The sequence below is a fragment of the Parambassis ranga genome, chromosome 20 (assembly GCF_900634625.1).
Source record: "Parambassis ranga chromosome 20, fParRan2.1, whole genome shotgun sequence".
Lineage (NCBI taxonomy): Eukaryota > Metazoa > Chordata > Actinopteri > Ambassidae > Parambassis > Parambassis ranga.
Window position 1 is genome coordinate 9,047,548 of NC_041040.1, and position 18,388 is coordinate 9,065,935.

Consider the following 18,388-nt stretch of genomic DNA (forward strand, 5'->3'; position numbering starts at 1 on the left):
TACTCTCCTGCGTAATAACATCTGGCGTATGTGTGTGATAGAAATGAATCACTCTGACACAATGACCTGCGTATGATTATTGGGGAAGGGAGGAGCGTATTACCATAGTCATAATGCTGCATCTCATTGAGAGTCAACTAAATGAGCTTGGACCTTCTGACTCCCAATAGACATTCATTAAGGGACAGTGCACACAGAGGCGTCTGTCTCCCCAATAGGTGTGTGTCTGTGCATGTGTGTTTATTTAATCCTCCTTCCTGTACCATCTGGTGCGCGTGTGCATGCGTGTGTATGTGCGTGTCCAGCCAGCAGCAGCAGCAGCAGTAGCAGCAGCAGCACAGTGTGAATTTCCCTCCACTCAGTCCCCTCCATTCAGGCTTTGCAGTAGAGCAGACTGTTTTAACATACCCTTGATAGGTAGAGTGTCAGCGATTGAAAACAAGAAAAGAGAGGGAGAAAGAGACAGAGGAAGAGGCACAAAAGAACTCTAATTGTAGCACGACCGCTTGGCTTCCTCCCTGATTCACGGCCATTACGATGTGAAAAGCACAACCGCCTGTCCTCCATTATCAAAACGGCAGGCCTACACACACTCACATCCATACACACTGGAGGGAATCATGTAGATTTTTTTTGTCTCTTATCTACGACTGTAATAACTGTTGTCATTTTGGTCACCTGCTTTCAATAGATTCACTGTAGAGCATATCCAGCTCTGCTATTTTCTTCACATGAATAATAGGTGGTTGAATTTCTTTTTATTTAGGGTTTCCAAGCTGGAGCAGTGCAGTTAGAATTCCAGCCAAACACATGCTCACACACACAACCGCTGCATCAGTTGTATTTGACTCTCATGGGCCAAGTTGTCATTTTTTGGACTGTCTGCTTTACACTTATTTAGATTTATCCTAGGTCTTTTACGCAACGTCTGTTTTGCAAAGCTGGATGTGTGTGTGTTTGAGGGGTGATGGTCTGCAGCAGCAGTGTCAGGGGTCTCCTGGCATATAGGGAGGCCTGTAATGGGGTAGAAGCTAAGAAGTTTGCTGCGGCTCAGCATTATGTCTGAAAGAAGGGGGGCTTCCTGTGTCAGCCCTGGGGCAGCACCACTAACACACAATTTCTCTCTATCACACACACTGAGCGAGACGCGGAGGAGGGTTAAAGACCTGGAACGAGATCAAGCCTCTCTGTAGCTCCCGGGGAGGGTGCTTGTGAATATGCGAGTTTTAGTGTAATTAGCACTTAATTATATTAACATATGCAAATTGTCAGGCGGAGAGCTTGTACTGCCGGTGGGTATCGGCTGAGATACAAGTGACTCTATTGTACCACCACGGCAGAAAAGAGAATAATGGGTGTGTGTAAGGCAACCAGCCAGCAGCCAGCCAGCCAGCCCCCCGTGCTAGCACATAACCAGCTAGCTCATTTAAGTCTCTGGCTCTGCCACTTTGCCAAATTTCATTAGTCGCCATGACGACCCTGCTAATTGTGCTGACTAATGTCCCTTGTCCCTGACCTGTCGTCAGTTGGGATGGGTGTGCATCCTTCCTCCCCCCCCCCCACCCTGAAAAAACATGAGAGGGTTAGAGAGTGAGAGTGCGAGAGAGAGGCCTGACTGTCCAGATTAAACCAGCTCACAATGACTCCTATTTACACGCGCTGCGCTTGTACGAGCATTTGCATATTCAAAAATACTCTTGCCATCTTTCCTTGTCTGCTCAGTGTGTGTGTATGTGTGTGTGTTTGCATGTGCGCATGTGGCCGCAACGTGTCGGAGGGAACAACAGCAGTTCATTTGTGTGTCATTCTCTGTGTGTCACATGTATAACACACATACTGTCTGAGAAGCAGGACTGGGACTGTGAGACTGGTATGTCGTGTAGCGACATAGCTGACTTTGTTTCTGATTATTGTATGACGACTGAGATTCCGGCAAACAAATGCTCAGGCCAAAATATAACAGGGATGAGGGGGTCTGGCTCAAAACTTTAGTCACCCCTTCTTTTCATTCCATCTAAATATCTAATTACAGCACTTTTATAGCTACACCCAACCAAGCAGCAGGACATTTTTTTTTTAGGAGGGGAGGGTGGACAAACATTTAACGTTCTGTGCTTCCAGATAGCCAAAGGTGGATAGAGATTGGGCCTAGTTGGTGCTACTAGTACTTGCATGCTAATCCTGTTTTTTGACAGGAACGTAAACTGATATAATTGCTTTTCAGAGGCAGGAACGGCGGTTTATACAAGTGTGAAAGCACGGGAAAGGGGATTAGCATTATTTTGCATAATGCTGGGCAGGCGCTGAATGGGGCATTGAACGCTTGACTGGTTGACAGAGATGAAAGAGAGATGAAATGCTCTACCCCTCTTCCCTCTCTCTCTCTCGCTCTCTCCCTCCCTCTCTTCCCCTCATTCCTATCCAGTCCCCGTGTCTGAGGCCGCTGCCGGTCGAGGACTATGTTTGCCGGAGAGGACCCCGGAAACACCAGGCCAGTGTTTTTGGGGTTGTTTGTTCGCATGCCAACAGATGGAAGCTGTCATGTGAAGCAATATGTATGATAATAGAGTAAGTGTGGAGACTAGTAAACTCCCTAAGCCTCCTTGTATATACTAAACTGCTTCCCTAAAGCACTGGAGTATACAATTATGTAGTGGATAGATGTGGCTCAGGTAGCATTTACATGGAAGGAAGGGAGCGGCTTGCGTGGATCAAATCAAACCACACTGCTCTTACATTTTCCTTTATTGAGATGTTTGCTAAGGATTTTTATCAGATATCATCTGGACAGAGGCAACTGTGAAATTGCAAGGCAGGTGTGTTTTATATGAACGCCTGCGTGCATGTGAGCTCTGGCGGAAGCGCTGGGAGGGAGGGTGGTGACGCAGCTCAAAATTGCCACCGTGACTTCCATATGACCCAACTTGACTTTGTAAGTAATTTATGATCAACCGTCATTATTGCTATTGCATCTGGCGTATGGAAATGATCCAGGGTCGAGGGAGGGGCGTGAGGTTGGGTGGTGGAGAACATGAACAGCACAAAGGCCGGTGTGGCCTGTTTTTGTTGTCTCTCATTGGACAGGATCCTCTTTCTTTGACCTTTTGCACGCCTTCCCTTGCCTTTCATATGCTAATTCTGGCCAGACCCGAAGAGGAAACGTGCTGGAGCTGAGTGGAGGAGGACAAAGACTCCCTCTCTCTTTCTCTGCCTCCTTTCCACGCTATATCTCCTCTTTTCTTGCCTCTTCCCCTCTCAAGCAACTTGACAGACTTTGGCATGAAAGGAAGTGAGTGCTTAGTGGATGGGAAAGGTGGGGATGGCATTCTCGCCGTGACCCGCACCACCTGTGAGGATCAAGTGTGCTGCAGTGATCCTCGGTTATGTGTACGTGGAGTTTTATTTTGAGTGGTCCATTTAGCATGTGTTGCAGATCGGTAATCGCTTGAGCCGCACCACTGGTAGTGTTATGGCATAGGCCGAGTCAGTTGAGTAGTGATTTGTTGCTTTTCCAGCAAAGCTAGGTCGTGTTGTCATACAGGGTCTATATTACTCCCCGTCTCTCTAAGGTCTGCCAACTCTATCTGCTTACAACCAGTAAAAGTACTGTCTCTGGTGAGGTAAAAGGATACTAATATAGTTACTACAACCCTCTCCTAACATAATACTCCGCTGCACCACTGTTGAGCATGACGTGGTTTCAAGGCTCTTTTGGCTCTGTTATGGGAAGGGGGCATGTTATCTGTAGGAAATGTAATTTTTGTCCTCATTGAAATCGTTCATTATTGAGCGCGGTTATCTAAATGTTTTTGTTGCTGTTGGTCCAGCGCCAGTCGGGATTGCGTTACCCTCTCTCTCACTCTCTCTCTTATGTCTCTATGTCTGTCTCTCTCTCTCTCTCTCATCCCGCCAAGCCTTCATCAGTCTCTTAAGGGAAAATAGAAAGAGGGGGATTTTTCTCTTCCCTCTGCGCTCTGTCCCGTTCTCAGGCTCTCCTGCCTATTTTGCATCAGCCATCTCGTACAGGATATTAGCCATGGAAAAACACAGGCCTGGGTATTTCATTTAGAATAATATGTTTATTCTTTTCATTTCAAAGTGGAAGTGGGGGATTTCATTGGGTGGGGAAAGAACAATCGGGGCCGTGTGTTGGAGTACTCTTTCTGTTTGATCTGAGGTCCTGTGGGCCCTCGGGGTGGCTGAGATTGTCAGGTTTAGGTCAAATAAAATGGGCTTTGTTGCTGATTGCTCTCTCTGTATATCTCTGGTTTAGTTCCTCATGTTCTCATGTTCTCTGTCTCTCTCTGTCATTTGCATGTTCTCTTTTTCTGATGACCAGCATGGCAGTTGTGTATGGAGGGGAGTTTGACAGCAAACAGTGATTGGGCAATTTAAATGCAAAAACAAACTCCCCTCAGATTTTTCTAACCGTCTCTTCTGTGCATATCTGTTAATTCTCTTTTTTTTCTGCACATCACTGTAGACTTGAAGCTGCAGTTACCTTTCAGGCACACTGTTTGTCCTCTGTACTCCTTGATGCAGTCACTGTGAAGGACACTTGCTCAGCCCTTCAGGTCCATGTGAGTGCCTCAAAGTCCTCATCTTACATATTCAACAAAGCATTCAGCAGCCTTTTATTTTAGAAAGGTTTGTCCCTCTTGTACCTAGTGACAAAATAACACACAGCACAAAAGGTTATATGCCACAATTTATCGATTGCTCTCTAACGTATTTCCAGAGCTGCAAAAACTGGCAAAGATAAAAAAAAAAACTAAACAACAAAAGCAGGAAAAAATATATGCACGAGTGTCTCATCCAGACAGACATTAAACAACAATCTCTGAGTTGAGAGAAAAAAGAAGTTGATGAATGACTAAGTTTCTCCAGGTTTGAGAAAAGACACACCACAATAGCACAAGACATCTCATGACAAATGATACATTCCCTTCCTTGTTGGCCAAAGACAAAGACGAGGATTGAAAAGGCAGAGAGCCCAGTCACAAGACATATGCACATTAATAGACCTTAAGTAAAGATGGAGGAGCATGTAAGAAGAGAGCGATACTGTATCCAGTGAAATTATTTTGAAAAAATAAGTATGCAGTAAATGCATCAAATCACCTTTAGCCTCTTCTCAATTCATGATTTTTATGCATGTCAGCATCTGCATGTGCTTGTATATATTGCAGGTATGTGACATGATTGGCATGTGGTATTCCTGAAGGCAGCAGGATGTGGATATCAAGGCCATTGGCAAGGCTCGTCAGGGAATAAGTGGCTAATTAATTATGCATGACTTGTGGTCTTAAACAAACAGTGTAATGAGAGATGAAATGAATTTACCAGAGAATTTGACTCGAGCTGCACAGAGACTATTATTATTATTATGATTAAAACCTAGATTCCTTTGACTCAATAAAAATCTGTTTGCACTATTTCAGAATTGTATTGAAATTAAGTTTAAAATCAATTTGTGCGCTTTAAACAGACAGAAGTGAGCGGTTAAGGTATGCTTCTAAAAGAAATACAAATTTCATCTGCAGGTGATAAAATGCTCACAAGCGCAGCCGTATCACAATAGTCGTGTCCCATTTGTAACTGCTGGAGAAGTAGTAAAAAAACAGATTGCAGAACTTTCCTTTTCCAGCGTTGGTCTGATCTAATACAGGCCAGCAAGCATGTGTCTCCACATCTCCCAAAGGGAGACTTCAGCCAACAGTATTTCTCTCAAAGTCTACCTCTTTTTCTGGCCTGGCACCAGCAGCTGTGGAATAATCTCTAATTATTTGCTTTTAAAAAGGAAAAAAAAACTGTGACAGTAAAAAGAAGAAGAGCAGAGCCTGCTCTGGAATGTTCTTGTATATGAAATTGTAGGTATTAGCAGGGCTAGTTTTTGTCAGTGGTTTTCACTGATGTATCAGCTCTCTGCACATAGACTAAATAAAGGCGGGGAGTTTTCCCTCGTTTCATCCCAGTTTAGATGAGCAGATATTAGACGGCTTTGGAGGAACTGTTAAAAAAGCAAAGTATGCTGAAGACTGGATGTCTTCCTTTAACACAATACCTAAACAAGTGTCATGATGTGGTGATGGATGGTTCTGGTGGTCTGTTTGGCTTGTTGGAGACTCTCCCTCTTTTTAGAATAACGTTAAAGGAACGGCAGACATGTTCTTTTTAAAAAAAAAAATAACATAAAATAAATAATATATTTCCTTTGCTGTAAGCACAGTCTATTTGTGCATGTGTGTTTACACAGATATTGCTGACTCCAGCCTACAGTTGCCTTGTCATTGACCTCCATGCTTCCCTGGTTTGTCACATAAAAGGCAATAAAGAAAAGAAAAACAGGCAGAGAAAAACAAACCTTCACTTTTACGTTAAATTTAAATATGTTACTGCGTCACTAATATATTTCCCACAGCAAGCAGTAAGGTAATGGGTCCATTTTATCTCGGTTTTCTCTCAGCAGGCTGGCCCTAGATTTGCGTGACATGGTGTTTATTTGATAAAGGAATATTGCAGCGTTAATCTAAAACCATGCTAATTACATCTGACAGTTGTTTGTTTGTAGTGAAATCCAATTAAAATGTACACTTTTCAACTCCATTGCTCATTTTTTTCTTCCCTCTCCTCCCCCTATTCTCTTTTTTCTCCCCCCTCCTCCCACAGTAACCAGAAAAAGAGCCTATGATGGCATAAATAACAACTGTGCTTTCCTTGTGGTTTTTGTGAGAAGAGGGCAAACTCACAACAGCTGTCAGAAAAAGGGGGTTTGTTTAAAAAGCAAATGGCTTTGGTCTAAAGTTCATTTGGAGACCTCTCTAATTAAATAGAGAGCCGAAAGCTTAAGTTAATTAGTAATTCCCTGGGTCCAGAAATTAGACCTGTCACGAGTATTCAAGCTCTTGGAAAGCCAAAAGGTATGTGTGTATTGTGTGTTTTTCCACAAATCTCTTTTGCCTGCTCCCATCCTTTGAACACAAATGTGTGTTCATTTGTTTTTCTTTTTCCTGTTGAAATGCCCAAGACATTAATGGTTGTCTTTGTGGCGTGTCAGAGAAGTGCTCAGGAGATGTTTAAGTGAGGGGCACATAGCTTGTGGCGTCAGTCAGGATACCTGCCCTATGATTATGTTTATGAAGATAATAACAGGGCTAGGGTCCCGCCGAGTACCGTCTTTAGAAAACAGTGGGGGTTTGAACTTTAAACTTTATTGTTACCCCTGGAAAAGATTTGGTCGCCATGTCTTGAGAAATGTCAGTACAATTGGCAAGGTGTCTATATCTTAACTGTGAAGTGTTTAAGCAGATTTTATCCTTTGTTTTCTTCTTCTCCTCCTCCTCCTCCACCTCCTCCCCCTCTTCCTCCTCCTCTTCTGTGGGGCTGTAATTGGACAGATAAGCACAGGTTAAGCAAACATAAATCAGCTGACTTTGACACACTGGAGAGACAGGATGTCCCTACCTGTCCATGCCGTAATAGAGTAATAACTGACATTTTAGACAGCCAGCAAACACGCAGCTGTGGTTAAAATGCACTGACTGGTATGTACTGTCCTATAACTAACAGCATGTTTTTGAACTTTTTCAAACTGATACTCATCTTTCACCAAATAAGGTAACTTTTGTGATTTTTTTCTCTCCCCACATTCCTAAAAAGGAATAAACGTTTGGCAACAAGTAGCTGGAGTTGCTACATTAGCTTGTAATGCTTAATAATAGGTTTGAAAGTATCAGCAGGACCTTGCAAAAACATATTTTAGTGGTGGAAACATACTCCACGCTTTTAATTTAGGACCGCTCTGCCAAGTATTTCAATCCTAGAAGTCACATATACAAATGCTGTCTTAAAATAAGTTACACATACAAGTTATTTCACAAGCATCACACGTATCACAGCATTAAATAAGCAGAGCATGTGAGGCACATGGTAGTTGATACAGCATAACCAGTCGTTTATATTTGCCAGGTGGATGTGAAATGCCTGCGTCAGAGACTGCTCTGTGTGTCTGTCTGTGAGTGTGTGTGCTATCCTTGACTGACGTGGACAGTGTTTGCTTAACCTCTTCTGCGCTGCACTACCACAGCCTTGTCAATATGTGTGTGTGTGTGTGTGTGTGTGAGAGAGAGAGAGCAAGAGAGTCCAGCAATGGCAGCTTTCATTTTTCATGTTCCCAGCAGTATTTTTTCTAAACAAACCTGCTGAGAGGCAGAGTGAGAGATAGAGAGGGTCTGAATCAACACAAATGAGTGATATTTGTAATTTCTTTTCCTGTGCTGGAATATAATTGTGTGTATCTACACACCCCAGGAGAAAAACATGCATTTTTAGAGATTTTGTTCAGGCTTTGTATTTAGCAGGATTATTAATTTCACTTGGCAAATAATCTCACCCTGCCACCCCCTTCAACTATAGCAGAGGCGAGGTGTGTGTCTGTGTGTGTGTGTGTGTGTCTGTGTGGTCTCCTGCTTTTGCCTCATCCAAAAGATAAGGCTGCGATTTATGTAACAACTAAGCCCTTTCATATTGTGTATGTTGTACCTTACAAGAGCATGATGAGCAGGCTAGATTAATATTTATTTAGCACAGGCAAATCAAGGATTAAGCAGTCATCATTTTAGCACTAATCCATGTCTCTGGTGAGATGCAGAGACAAAGAGAGGCAGATTACTAAACACATAACGCCACAAAACAACAATTAGTTGGTGACTTGCTTTCCTTAACTGTGTAGAAAAGCTGAATGAGAGTAGATGCGCACAGACGCACACTATTGGTTTCCTAATATATTGTTTTCATTGTTTGTCTGCCTCTCCCTGACTTTTAACTTCTCAGTCTCACCCTCCCTCTCTCTTCAAAAAGAATCCCTCATTGAAATTAGTGGTGGTTTGTCTGATTCACTCATCTGACGTAAATGCGTCTCATGATCTTTCCACTGTCCGAACACGCATGCACACACACACACACACACACACTGAGATATACACACACACAGACACTGACACACATGCATGAGCAATGAATACTTCTTTCTTAGCTCCAACCACGTGGGAGAGGGACAGTTTGCTTAAACTGTGTGAGTCTGTGTGTGTGTTACGAATTACTTAGGAGTCTGTAAATAAAATTACATTCTTTGCTAATTGAGTTGCTGCTTTTCTGGAGATGTGGCAAAAAAGATGAAAGCTCCCTGTGTGTTTTTTGTGTTTGTATGTTGCAGATGTGTGTGTGTGTGTGTAGGGAGGTAATCTAGTTTTTTCTTAGCACTCTCAGGTGGTAACCAACAGGGATACTCTATGCTTGTGTACCTGTGTGTCTTAACTAGTTCTGTACTCCAACTTAAGTTTATGCAAAGTGTGCAACTTAGCCTTGCAAAACAGATAATCAAGAGATGGCAACAAAAAAAAGTGTGTGTGACAGCATTTGTGTGTGTGTGTGTGTGTGTGTCTGCAGGGGGGCTCCTCTCACATAGAGAGCAACAACAAGAAACAGCGAAGGGGCCAAAAAGAGCATTGGAAAGCTGCTGCAGTGTGGTGGGGGGTGATATGGGAGGGGTAGTGGGGTTCTAACCAGATGTGAGGGTGATTGGGAGAAAATAAAAAAGACGGGAGATAAATAAAAAGAATGAACAGACAAGTCGTGCTGAGATGGAGAAAGACAGGGAGAAGCACAGAGAGAGAAAGAGAGAATGCCATCCTCAGTTCCCCTTTGCCCTCCTTCCTCTCTCTCACCCAGGCCACTGAATGTTAATGGCTTTTCTGCTTCTTCACCCCCCCCTTCCTACACGCACACACATATATCCCTCCCCGTGGACACTGGTGCATTGTTTGCGGCAGTGCTTCTATTCTTTCAAACTTAATTACCTTCTTGCCTTTTGTGGCATCAGTGGCTGGAAGTTTTGCTCCTTGGCAGTGGAGGTCGTCACACATTCTTAGGCGGTGCATTCCCTTAATCTGGGGGGGTGAAGGTGGAGGTTTGGGGGTGGTGTGTGTGGGTCAAGGGGGATGAGAGAGAGAGAGGGAGTAAGAGGAAGACTCCAGATAGTGTTGCTCCTACCAGCGTGCACTTCTAAGATTGTTTTAGAAGCTGTCTGTGCACGTGCGTGCATGCGTGCACGGTCATAATAGTCAGGACATAGGCTGCCCTTTGTTTGTGCGGTTCATTTCCAATCAACCCTAATTAACTAGAGAGTGTTTCCAGATTGCCAGCAAAAGAAAAATCCCCACTTTTTTTTCACTCCCCCCAAGTCTTTGCTGTTTCGAGTTGGAGGAAGAGGAAAGGAAAAAAGTGGAGGCATTAGCTATGTAGATTGGCTTTGCCTTTGATGCTGGAAAAATCTTTAGCAAGGGCAGTAAGTGGTGACTGCGACCCAGCAGTGTCTGACTGTTTATTTTCATGTTTCAGTTTGAGTTTAGTTTGAAATATTGCCTCTTCAAAGGCGCGAGGCTTGTGCATATATTTGGACTGGACTGTGTAAGCCCAAAGTCCATTTGTAAGAATGCTAAATCCAGTCAAAGTTGTCTTTAATCCATTAAACTTTGTCTCTATGAGGCCATACAAGCAGGAGATAAACACTGACACTGACCCAGTGCTGCACTAGCACCGCAAGGAGGAACTTCTTAAAGGAAGTAAATTTAACTGGGCTTTAAACTCAATGGGAAGTCTTTGGAGTGGTTGCCTCTAAGCAGGGACTGAGATGTTTTCGGCTCAGCCTGGTTTCGGACAGAGGCGGGTGTAATCTGATCTTAAATCAGATTTTAGAGCCCATCCGTGGCTTGTTGCTGTAAGAGAGGGGGGGAAAAAGGCAAGCACTGCCGCTGGGTTAACTGTTTGCTTTTACCTGATCAACACGTTTGTTTTACATTCTATTTTTGTTTCCTGTGATGCTCTCATGTGTTTCTATTTTCTTCAGGTGTTACACAGATATTTCTTTCTATAACAATGAAATATCAGGTACGGGCCTGAGGAGACCTGGGTGTAATGTTACCTGAGCAACCAATGAGACCAATTTACTTGTCATCAACCTGAGGGGAAAAACCTGCATACCTTCTCTAGGAAAAAAAAAAGTGTCCTCTACATTTCTTCTTATTGTCCTTCTCCCCCCCCCCTCTCTAAACCTTCTCTTTCTCTTCTTTTGCCTCTCTTTCCGTTCTGAGATCATTGATCATTTGCAGCGTAAGTCTGATTTTGATTTGCTAAAAGGCATTTTTGCAGAGTAGGTAATTTGTTGAACAAGATTCCTGTGCTAAATGGAGTGGCGCTTTAGGTGTCTGGGCCGTGCCTTGCAATAATGATAAGGTGTCTTTTGGTAATGAAGGCCTTTGCTCACAAGGGAGACACAGTGGACAGGCAGACAGAACAGTGTGTGTGTGTGTATGGGGGGGTGCTACTGCATCTAGTGTCTAATATTACACCTCCAGGCAACAAACAAGGGCTGTGTGTAAACCCCTTTGTGAGGTTAAAAAGTGAAGAAGACAAAAACCCATCCCTTCTCATCGTTTTGCAATTTTCTTCTTCCGTGCTTTCTTTAAAGACTTTAAACAGAGAGCATTAGGCCCTCTTGTGTGATTGTGTGCATATGTGCATATATGTTTGTGCACGCGTGCATCAACGCTCCTTGATGGAAGCTCTAGCTCCAATTGCATTGTGAGGAAGAAGATAATTCCCCTCCTCCTTCATCCACTTCGTTTTTCATCCCTCCGTTTCTGCATGGCAACAAATAAACAGGTCTAATTAGACCAGAGTAGGCCTATTCATGGCACTGACAGTGGGAGATGGATGCAGGGGCTTTCACAGCGTCCTTCCCCTTTGTCTTTGGCTAACGCTTGGTGACATTTTGATAGAAGATTTGGTGTTAGACTGAGGGCCCACATGCCGGGAGAGAGACGACCTTCTAGGAGACCTCCAGAAATGGACACATAGCCGTAGTTTCATGCTGTCTTAGTCTCACTCTGTTGTTTGACTTTTGTAGCTCTCACAGGTCACCTTAAAGATCCAGGCTGCATTTAATATTATCAGTCAGCAGGTGTGCTTTCAAACAGTTTGACAACAAGACAGAAAATAACCATTTTGGAATAACCCGCATGACAAAGCGCAGATCTGCCTAATTCCTGTGTTTACAAATGCTGTAAATATTCACCACAGCATTAACAGAGCTGTCTGCCATTGCATTAAAACATCAGACACTTAGTGATGAAGAATTTGAACCTAACAGATCCCCATGTAAACAAAGACAGCAGTACGGCGACACTGCAATTATAGGTTTGTCATTTAACAGGCTGCAAGTCTCAACTCAACTAATGCTTATGGTCTGACAGGAGGACAAACCTGAGGGATACTCTGACAAAACTACCTCAGGGCTGAACTGTGGACATATGGTGGGACATTTCATGTAAACATTTCTCAAACAACAATAACACACTTATATACTTATTTCTATAATTATCTTCTGTACCATACATGCATGTTAGAAACATTTTGACTCTTGTACAAAGCAGGAAAGTTGTATAAAACATGAAAAAAAAGTGGAGAAATCCCCTCCTTCAGTCTGCCTTCTGTCTCTCTGGGAGCTACTGAAAAGCAGATGGAAGGATAGAGGAGAGAGAGCAAAGGGGAGGGGGGAAGAAAAACAATAGGCCAAGGAGTGTCTTAGCCCCTTTCACCCATCAGAACTAGCAGTGTCCAAAGCAGGCATTCCTGGGCTATTATTTGCCTATCACTGGATCTGATCTGCCACTTTAATTACCTTAGTCTACGTGTGTGTATGTTTGTGTGTGTGTGGGTGTGTGTGTGTGTGTGTCAGCCTGTGTCCGTGTGCATATGTGTGAAAGCAAAGGGACATGCTTAATTAAAAAACAGAGGTAGGAGCGGCTCAGGCCATCTCTTTTGTTCTTCTGTTAAAAGAAGGGAACTGTTTCTGCTGTGTGGAAAAACCTGGGTTTCATTGTTAGTTTCTCTCTATGTATTTGTCCGTCTATTGCTCTCTCACAAATGAAAGTGGTGTGGTTGGTTAGCAGAGCGAAGGAAACCAGCAGGGAAGAGAAAGAGGAATGTTTCTTAGCTAGTAGTAATATAATCTGTCTTGAAAGAAGCAGTAGTGGACACTACTGCTGCAAAAGGTGTGAAACCTTGGTAATGGAGCAAAACTAAATGTAGCTTTGACAGAACAGAGTTATATGTACAGCTCTGTGAACAGAGATGCTGATGCCCAAACATGTTACTTTGAGCTCAGAATAGGCGGAATAGGAACATATTCAACTGGCTCAACATCTCATTACTTCTTTGTCCACCTACATGCTAAATGGGATCAGGAAGACTTCAGATGCTTACTGCAGGCAGCATTGCATCACATTTCTTTTTCATATGAGAGCATGAGGCTTATGTATTTGCTAAGTATCTGGGAGAACAGCTTGTCTTGGAGACATTGATACCCAGTATACACACTATTTATTTTCCATCCGTGCTGCTACTGCTTCGTCTCATTGTGTAAAGTTGTCAGTGCTCCGTAGGTGGCAAAATGAATGCATTCAATTAGAATCTGAGGTTGCAAAATAATGGACAGTTATGTTATTGTTTTCAGGAAGCACACATGTAAACAGCTGCTAACCTGTTTGCATTAGGGGTGATATGTCAGTGCCAAGTGCTTAACACATTGGCTTATCCGTGAGACATAATACTTAAAGAGATGCATAATTCATAAAGCACCAGTGTTTTATGTCCAAGCTACAATTCAAAAAGGGGTTGCTCCCCAGTGAAATAAGCAGCGGAATGACACCACTGACAAGTAGTAAATCCTGTCGTATGTGTCGCATTAGCTCTCAAACCTACCGCTTCTGAACAGCTTTACCCTCAATCACGTTTAGCAAGACGGACACTTGTGTAAAAAAAAAAAGGAGAATGTGTATGAACAAGGCAACTATATCAAAAAGTGAGACATAAATTAGCAGAGAAGCAGGCTCTTCTTTTTATGTTAATACCAAGCATTCCTGTGACATGATGCGCATGTGCTCTGTTTCGTCTCCTTGCTTGTTTAGAGTTAACGGCTGCTAATGTACCTGCAATCACAATTAGAGTTAACGTATAGTCTGGTGTGTTTGCGAACTAGAGTATGTGTGAATTAAAAACCACTAAGTTTTTTTGTGCTTAACCCCTTGACTGCCTGTAAATGCTTTCATTGTGTAGATGAGTCTGTCGTGTATTGTACAGGTCGCATGTCTGCCTCTTGCCACATCCGTGCTGATAAGCACTAAAATTCATTTTCTCTTCCTTATGATTTTTTTCCCTTTAATCTCACAAACAGAGAGATGCAAAGTGAGACACACAGAGAGAGAAAACATAATTTCTCTCTTTTAATCTATCACTAGTCCCCATGGAATCATCTCTGGGATATGTCAGATTAGACCTGATTATAGCGCGTGCACACACATGCACCCACAAACACACTGGCACACATGTTTGATTTCGTTCCTCACGCTTTTACTGTCCCTCCCACTGGCTTTGTTTAGCCCTGGATTGTTGAGGATTAATCCTCTAATTGCTTTGTAGCTTTGTTGTGAGGGAGAGGCAGTGTAGAAAAAGAGAGGGAGAATTAAGCAGCAGGTGGATTGGGTTAAAGGTTAACATGGCTCTTTAAAGCTTTCTTTTAATGCTAGCTCATTTACACGCAAGCATCTGAAAGGAGCTGGTACTGTATCAAGTGAAAAGATGCTGGCATGCACAACAAGTCCTCATTTGTTGCATTTAGCTGGGGAAGAATGTAGCTTCGTTTAAGCATTTAGTCTTTTTCTCCCCTCATGATTCTTCTGGTTCTCTTAAGAAAGTAGTAAAAAATAAAATGACTGCCGTGTCTTATGTGTGTTTATGGGTTTGCTCGGCTTTCTCCCACATTTTGTGTGTGTTTGTGGGTGCCTTGGCATCTGTGCCTTGTTGTGAAAAGCCAGGAGATTGAAGTACTGAGGGGTTGAGAGATGGGCAGCCACCCAGGATTGATAACATCTTGCTGGTATTCCAAACATCATTCCTCATGGAAGGTTGTTCTCTCTCTCCCTCTCTTTCTGTCTCTTTATCTTTTTCTTTCATGTCTTGCATGAAGCATTGATGGGAAGATTTTTTCATTTCCTACTTTATACCTGTATGATGCTCCACTAGAAATTTTATGACCTGTTATTGTGGTGATTTTGCTTGTGTTACAAGTACAGTCACACACGTAGTTGAATGAAAGTGTACTATTTGTCAATACAGTCTAAATCCTTCAGGGCAATATTAGGTTAATAACTGCTGCCCATTGAACATGTTCTGACTGGCAAGAATATGCCAAAGGAAGACTCTAACCTTTCTGTATAAGTTTAATTAAATTGACTGATCGTTACCTCTGTGTTAGTGTTTTTTTTTTTTGTTCACATCTGTGCTTTTAAAAATACAGAACACAAGCTTGACTCATACTCTGGTCTCTGTGATGAATAAGGGACAAAACCTTTGCTCATGGATGTCCATGTTGTTGTTCAAATGCTAGCTGCTTTTTAGTTTTCTTTCTATAAAACACAATTTGGATCTGAATAGTTTTGCAAGAGGAGATCTATAGCAAAATATTTAAGTCTTTGGTAGTTTTACTCATTATTTCAGACACAATGTCAGGCCAAGTTAAAGCAGTTTATTTGTAAAGAATATACTTTGGGTTTATAAACCTAAAAAGAGAAATCCCTCATATCCAAACAATTAGCACTGGGGTTTAATGTGGGCTGAATGAATACAATGGAATTAATTAGAATAACTTGATGATGATTCAGAATTAGCCTGCTTTATCCGCTGTTAAATACCATTTACTAAATCCGCTGTACTTTATTTTTTCTTTTTCCCTCACTCAGGTCCCTGTTGGGCTCGATGAGATGAGATCCCGATGTAGTGGTCGTCATGGCAACTTGTGACTCTCCCCCTATGGTGTCGTCACGGCAGCAGGAACATGGTGGCCAGAGGTTGGATGCTGCTGCTGAGGACAACTCCGTCGTCGCCATGGAGACCAGTGTCGCCAACAGCAATGCCAACAACAACCAAACGTCACCTGCCGCCATTGGAGAGCCGGAGAATGGCCTTGGAGAGCTTGTTGTGAGTCCGCTGAGGTCCACTACTACCCCCACCACTGTTAGTGCAACCACCGACGCTGTAACTGAACAGAGTCGGAGAGAAAGCTTTACTACCGGTAACAAAGGGAGTGTTATCGGGACTTTACCAGGAGTACGAGGAGGAGCAGCTTTGGGTTCGGACTGTTCTGCCCCTGCCACATCCCCCGTGGCACCGGCAAAGGAGATCCCCTGCAACGAATGTTCTAGTTCCTTCTCCAGTTTACAAAAATACATGGAGCACCACTGCCCCAACGCCCGCCTGCCTACCGCTGGAGGTCACGAGGAGGGTGAGGAGGTTGAAGGGATGATAGGGGAGGAGAGTGAAGATGAAGGTGACCGTGAGGTGGGTGCTGCAGAAGTGGGGGAAATGAACAGCGAGATAGATGATAGTGATGTGGAGAACTTGTGCGGTGAGATCATCTACCAGCCCGATGGCTCTGCCTTCATCCTGGAGGACTCCAAAGAGCAGCGTGGCAACCAGGGGGGGCTCTCTGCGGCTCTCCAATTCAGGGGCCTGCTGTCCCCCCAGACCTTCCCCAATGCTCAGGCCAGCAGTGGTCAGAGTGGCCTGAGCCCAGGGGGGGACCGGTTGGAGCAGCCCGCTGCACCCATGTCCTTCTACCCCCAGATCATCAACACCTTCCACATCGCCTCATCCCTTGGGAGTAAATCCCTAGTGACCGACCACCCCTCCTTCCCAAATACCTCAGCTGGAGGGCTGGCGGGCGCTGGTCCTGTGTTGCACACTTTCCGTGTCTATGACCTCCGCCACAAGAATGACAAAGACTATCTGAAGGCGGATGGTGCAGCCAAAAACTCCTGTGTGTCCAAAGATGTCCCCAACAATGTGGACTTGTCCAAGTTTGAGGGCTGTGTGGCCGATGGACGGCGGAAGCCTGTGCTGATGTGTTTCCTGTGCAAGCTGTCTTTTGGCTACAGCCGTTCCTTCGTGACACATGCTGTCCATGACCACCGTATGACCCTGAATGAGCAGGAGCAGAAGCTGCTGAGCAACAAGCACGTCTCTGCCATCATCCAGGGCATCGGCAAGGACAAAGAACCTCTTATAAGCTTTCTGGAACCAAAAAAACCCCAAAACTCTGTGCTACCCCACTTTCCCTCACCTGCCAACTTTCTCGGGCCGGACACGGGGCTCCGCGGCTTGTGGAATGCTTTCCACAGTAGTGGGGAGAATGCAGATTCTCTTCAGGCAGGTTTTGCTTTCCTGAAGGGCAGTGCCAGCAGCTCCTCTACTGACCAAACCCCCAGAAACCAAACCATGCCAAAGGCTGAGACCAACCCAAACCTCGGGGGAGGGGCTGGTGCCCACAGAGCCCCCAGCGGGAGTTCTGCTGCTGCTGCCACTGGTGGCAACCTGGAAGGTCGGAACTCTGATAGTGACTGCAAAGGCCACGTTAGGGACACATGCACTTTGCAACCCAATGGGCCGGACCTGAGCCAGTACCCGCCGATTAAGCGGGAGCCCGGTACAGTGGGAGAAGAAAGTCCAGAGCAGGATGAGGATGCTTATTCCAGTGGTGGTGGAATAGAAATGGAAGTAGATGAGGAGGAGGAACAGGCCATGACCTTGGCAATGACAGGCCAGCGGGCCAACAGCACCAGTAGCAAAGATTTCCCTCTCTTAAACCAAAGTATTTCCCCCCTTTCCAACAGTGTGCTAAAGTTGAACAGTGACGGTAAAGGCCCTGCATCCACCTCCTCTTCTTCCTTGACTATGTGTGAGAAGCTGGAGATGGAGAAAAGCCGCCTGTCCACGTCCCTGGCAGCTGCCAGAGAGCGGGAGAGCAGCAACGACTCAACAAGTGAAGGCATGGCAGGACGAGATCGGTTATCGCCTTCCTCCAACCCCCTAGACATGATGATGCTGCGCAGAGATGATGAGAGTCCTGGACCTCTACATCAACACACAGGAAATCCGAGTACACCTGGAACTCCAGGAACTCCTGGAACTCCTGGTCCAGGTGAAGGCTCCCCAGGTAGTGGGGTGGAGTGCCCCAAGTGTGACACGGTTTTGGGATCGTCGCGGTCTCTGGGAGGACATATGACAATGATGCATTCACGTAACTCCTGCAAGACCCTGAAGTGTCCCAAGTGTAACTGGCACTACAAGTACCAGCAGACACTGGACGCTCACATGAAGGAGAAACATCCGGAGTCTGGTGGATCATGTGTGTACTGCCGCACAGGACAGCCTCACCCTCGTTTAGCCAGAGGAGAAAGCTATACCTGTGGATACAAGCCTTTCCGCTGTGAGG

The 18,388-nt window shown here is 44.4% G+C and overlaps 1 protein-coding gene across 2 annotated transcripts in view; it reads left to right on the forward strand.

Annotated features, from left to right (window-relative positions):
* The window catches only part of zfhx4 (zinc finger homeobox 4), a 75,585-nt gene that overhangs the window by 3,448 nt on the left and 53,749 nt on the right, over positions 1-18,388 (forward strand). The window contains exons 2-3 of one of the 2 annotated variants that reach the window (XM_028432423.1): positions 4,484-4,580; positions 15,858-18,387. In XM_028432423.1, coding sequence (XP_028288224.1) covers positions 15,904-18,387 — 2,484 coding nt within the window. In that variant the 5' untranslated portion in view covers positions 4,484-4,580; positions 15,858-15,903. The remainder of the gene's footprint in view (positions 1-4,483; positions 4,581-15,857; position 18,388) is intronic. The other variant, XM_028432422.1, reaches the window with a different exon arrangement.